A 5405-nucleotide genomic window follows, 5' to 3' on the forward strand; every position below is an offset into this window, starting at 1 on the left:
AGGTTTATGCTTTTGAACCCTTTAGCACCGCAGCTTTAGCTCCACGGCAGGGCAACCGGCGGCTCCGGAGCCGCAAGCCGCTCTGGCTCTCTGTGGTTTAGTGAAATAACTACATCCTCCCATTGAAATATCCCAAGTTTGGTTCCTGCCTTGTCTGCCCATGTGCTGAAGTGTCCTTGAGCAAGACACTGAACCCCACATTGCACTGGCGGTTGCAGGTTGTCGTCAGTGCTTGGCAGCACTGCCGTCTGTGTGAATGGGACTCTGAGTGTAGACCAGGGGTGTCAAACTCATTTTGGTTCGGGGCCACATTCATGGCGTCTGATCCCAAGTGGGTCGGATAAGTAACATAAAAGCAAAAAACATTTATTTATTTATTTTTACTCAGTTGGAAAAAATGCCTTAACCAGCATGGTAGCCTAATCACTTATTATTACACATTTATTCACAGAGGCCAATGGATGTAAAATAAAATGCATTTCACTTAAAAAATTGGTTTATATAATTTTATTCAGACTGAATATTTTACATCTGACACTGAATCAATCCTTATAATAAACTCAAGAGGGGCTATGGAAAAAATGAAACACCTGCCTAAAATGTAAATGTGCAAATCAATGAATAATTAAACTAAATTAAACTTGCAAACATTTGTGAACATAACAAGAATTTGGAGTTAGCCTCCTTTCTCTCCTCAAACTTCAGCCAGCCATCAATATCAGGATTCAGATCCTGTACAGAAACACATTTACTGTCAATCAAGTGTGCCAAACACAATGAAATGTCCAAGAATCTTTTCCTGGTTTCTGCCACAATTTTGTGGCAACACCTGCCTTCTTCCTGACCTTTGATGGGCGCCATCAGTGACCAGACTGACATCACTGTTCACCAGTTCACTCCAACATAGTCCAGCACAGTAACTAGAGAGCTGACTATGTCATCAGCTGTTGTTGTGTCCATCCACTCAAGAAACTCTTCTGCACCTCTAAGAAATATGCACAGTTGTGCAATATCTTTATCTGTGCTTTCATTAATAGTGTCAGAAAATACAATAAATGACTGGATTCCTTCATTTGGCGCCCAAGTCTCCCCAGAGATGTTGTTTCTGTAATGATAATCCTTGACAGACTGATTTTTGGGAAAAAGACTTCTGCAGCCTTCAGTATTTTTCTATGGTTTCACCATCTGAAAATGGTTTGGATGTTTGCTCCAACTTGTCTGCAATCAGGTGTCTGTCACTGCTCCATCACTGACGTCACGCTGCAGTAAATGCAGACGGTTGTTTTTTCAGTCCAGCTTTTAGTTGGTAAATCCTCTCTTTTCTTAACTGCAAATGGTGAAACTCTCCTCATTATCTCATAGTGGTGCAGAATGTTATATTCTTTGAGCACTGCCACCTGTTGAGGACTTAACAAGAATGCAGGTTTTGCATTCAACTCCGTAAACTAATAAAACTTTGTCCATTTTTCCTTGAAAGCTCAGCACTTCACTTCAACCCCTTTTTTTATTTTTGACAACATCTTGGTCATAAGTGTGTCACTACTGATCATTCTTATGACAATGTAACAGCAGTGGGGCTTGCAGGGAACCAAACTACATTTTATTCAGACACAGAGCCGTTAGGTTTCACTTTTGGCAGGTGCAAAGATATGCATTTTCACCTGTGTTGCTTCGCCTTTGCTCCCCCTAGTGGCGGAATTGCGCATTTCGGTTATTTCTTTAAAAAATCATAACTCGCCACAGGAATGGACTAGAAACGTGCTTGTTTTTTAAACATTCTTAAAATTTTTACTCTTCATGACTGGGCCGGTTTGAACCATATGGCCCGCGGGCCGTATGTTTGAAACCCCTGGTGTAGGCGGAGGCGACATATCCATTTGTCATCTTCATCAGTGATTGACGTATTTTAAAAAAATGTTTTGTCTTTTTGTTTAATTACAAACCCAAACACTGCAGCACAAAAGACGAGAAAGAAGAGAATCTACCAGCCAAACGCCCAAACTACAGATTTCTAGTTCAATCCCAAAACCGTTCCAACAGTAAAAGCAAACCAGATGGTTCCAATGTGGGAAGAATATGTGGGCCCCAGATGGGTTTGTGTGCAGTTTCCATGGTGGCTCCACCTGTGTGCTGCCGGCTTGCATAGGATGCTAGGCCGCCTGGTGGACAGCTCAATTGTCCACCGGGCGGCTGGCCAGCGTAGTGAGGCAGCCCACTGAGTGCCCACTTAAGTAAATGTGGGAAAACACAAGTGGGGCCACCATGGAAACTGCACACAAACCCATCTGGGGCCCACTTGGCCTCGCTGGCTGGGAAGAACCTAAAAGAACAAAGAGCATGGACAGCTGGAGGGGAGCTGATGTGGTTAAATGAAGGGGACCTTGAGTCTGAACAGGCCAGTGTCACGGCGGGTCTCCTTGAACTCTAAGGCCGGGATTGGATCAGGAAACAGGAAGGAAGGACGGATCTGCAGGGAATCAGAACAGCTGTTCAGACCAAGCAGTGGATGGAGACCGAGGGGATCCCCGCCGTTTGTTCTGCAGGGAGTCACGTCTGAAACACGGAGAACCTGGAACCGAGCTGCATTCATGAGTTGTTGTCAGCCCCCCCGCACCTGTAGCAGACGAGGTACATCCGCAGGGATCTCCTGAACTTCACGTCCCTCACTCCATAAATGATGGGGCTCAGGAACCGAGGCAGGATGTAGACTATCAGGTAGTTTGCATATCGGATTTCTAGAACGCGACCCGGGAAGATGGCGTGCAGAAGCACCTCCACACTCGGGGAGACGTAGGACAGCAGGCACATGGCCAGCTGAGCTCCGTGGAGGAGGATGGTGTTGGTGGCCTTCTGAGCCGACGCCCTGTGGGCGGACACGGCTCTGGCAGCGCACAGGACCTTCAGGTAGGTGAAGAGCAGCGTCAGGAACACGCAGCAGAAGTAGATGATGTCGAAAGCTTGCCGCTTGGAGGCCAGGATGGGGTCTTTGAAGACGTTTGGCCGTAAGCAGAACACCGAGTCGTGAAAGAAGCTGAGCGGTTCGGTGGCCAGAGTCACAAACAGGTCGGTGACGTCCGGAGCCGCACACAGGAACCACATCAGCCCGATGGCCAGGTACGTCCTCCTCACCGTGCAGACTTCTGCGTAGCGCAGAGGCTCACAGACGGCCACGTAGCGCTCGATGGCCATGCTGGCCAGGTTTATGGGCGTGTTCCTGGTGGTGAAGACCGCCACCAGGATGAAGACACAGCAGAGGGACACGTTGATCTTATAGACGGCGTAGCTGAGAATGAAGAGGGAGACGGTGACGGTGAGCTGGATGCCGTCATTGATCACCATGTGGGTGAAGAGGATGTACCGAGGGTCTTCGTAGAACGTCTGAGGACACGGAAAAAGACGGAACCATTAAATTGAAGGAGTCCCTGTAGTCCGTGCTCAATCATCCCTCCTGAGGCAGCGAGAGCAGAACCCGTAACCATGGCGTCAATGTTTACAGTTTCAGAGTCGTCCACATCAATATCAGAGATTTTCCTGGATAAAAAGACCAAAATATCCAGTTTTTCTGTTTATCTTTGGTTTCTTCTTGTAGTTTTAGCCCAAATTCTGCCAAAAATGAAACTTTTTACTGGCTGAAGGACAAAACCAACGAACCGGCTGTGATCCACACACTGTCTGTAGCCCTTGTTCTATCCTAGGCACTTTAACATTGGGAGGTGGGTCATCTAGACCCACTAGACAGTGCTCTGAACCTTCTTTCTTCAATGGTTTGTGATCTTCACTGGTGTCCATGGATTACATGAAATCTTTCCACCTTTATCCACCTTTGTCATGGTAGGGCAGAGGTGGGCACTGAGGGCCGCAGTCCTGCATGTTTTCCAGCATACCCTGCTCTGGCATGTTCTGATTGGCTGGACACACCTGAACCAGGTAATCAGCCATGAGTAGGGCAAGACTATCTGGAAATCATGCAGACACACCGGCCCTCGAGGCCTGGAATTGCCCACCCCTGTGGTAGGGGGAACACCTCAATGGAAGGGGGGGGGGTCATCTGGACCCCATAGGATAGCACAAGGGTTAGGAAAAACCTCTAAGTTTTTATTCCGACTGCATCCCACGACCTCACAGATCTGCGTTAATGCTGACAACTGTGGCGTTTTTACCTGATGTCTGAAGAATGTCGCCACCAGAGTCAGGTTGATGTAGGTGAGGAAGAGCCAGACCAGAACCACCAGCAGGTTCTTCACGAACGCCGAAGCAAAAGTGTCTCTGAAAAGCAGGAGCTGCAGAGGACAGGGAGGAGACGCCGCGTCACCGTGCTTCATCCAACCTCCATCCATCCAAACACGTCCTTTATGCTTCATCCAACCTCCATCCATCCAAACACGTCCTTTATGCTTCATCCAACCTCCATCCATCCAAACCGCGTCCTTTATGCTTCATCCAACCTCCATCCATCCAAACCGCATCCTTTATGCTTCATCCAACCTCCATCCATCCAAACCGCGTCCTTTATGCTTCATCCAACCTCCATCCATCCAAACCGCATCCTTTATGCTTCATCCAACCTCCATCCATCCAAACACGTCCTTTATGCTTCATCCAACCTCCATCCATCCAAACACGTCCTTTATGCTTCATCCAACTCCATCCATCCAAACCGCATCCTTTATGCTTCATCCAACCTCCATCCATCCAAAGCACCGCCTGCCGTTTCCATCAGTTCACTTGAAGAACAGAACAGAACCTCTGAAATGTGAGGAAGCGTCGGCGTTTCCACTTATTTCCACGTTTCTGCTCTCCTCTCTCTATAAAGAGGATCCACAGATGTTATCATCTTTTCTTTCTGAGTTAAATCGTCTGACATCCAATCTGTAAAATGTTTACAGAGGAATCTAGGAACCCAAGCTTCTCCTTCGATTCACATAAACATGTACATTCATTTTGGTTTCATAATTCCATCATAAATACCGTCTTGTCCAACCCAGCTGTTCCATAATTAAAGCGGGAACTCCTACAGGAAGGCGTGGACGTTTCTGTTTTACACAAAGACTTTCTGGATTTTGAACAAATGTCCACAGAAAGAACAGCATCTCTGTTTTCATCTGTTTTCCTGCACACTGCAGCACTTCTTCGGTTTGAGTCCGAGCTTTGCAGATCCGGAGGCTCCGGCGGCGGACGGACCTGCTCGTCCTGCTCACAGCAGCCTCACCTGAAACCTCACAGGAAACCCGGAAAACTGGATTTCTCAGACACACAAAACTCTTCCTGTCTCAGCAAAGACTTGTCTGACCTCTCAGTCTGACCTGCTGCTTGTTGGCTCAGCTAGAAAACAAAGGCTTGAAGCGTGGAGCTTTCCTTGCATTACACAGCATCACATGTTAACAGAAAGGTCTGGAAAGGCGCTC

General features: G+C 47.5%; 1 protein-coding gene across 1 annotated transcript; it reads right to left on the reverse strand.

Moving 5' to 3' along the window:
- Window positions 1-2586: 2586 nt before the first annotated feature.
- Window positions 2587-4540, reverse strand: LOC101174731 (olfactory receptor 51D1-like). Its single transcript, XM_011472816.3, has 2 exons — window positions 4161-4540; window positions 2587-3378 (listed from the first exon to the last, which is right to left on the reverse strand). The coding sequence occupies exons 1-2, from the start codon at window positions 4413-4415 to the stop codon at window positions 2587-2589; spliced, it is 1047 nt and encodes a 348-aa protein (XP_011471118.3). The 5' UTR covers window positions 4416-4540.
- Between the last annotated feature and the right edge of the window lie 865 nt (window positions 4541-5405).

The sequence above is a fragment of the Oryzias latipes genome, chromosome 5, assembly GCF_002234675.1.
Source record: "Oryzias latipes chromosome 5, ASM223467v1".
Taxonomy (NCBI): Eukaryota; Metazoa; Chordata; class Actinopteri; order Beloniformes; family Adrianichthyidae; genus Oryzias; species Oryzias latipes.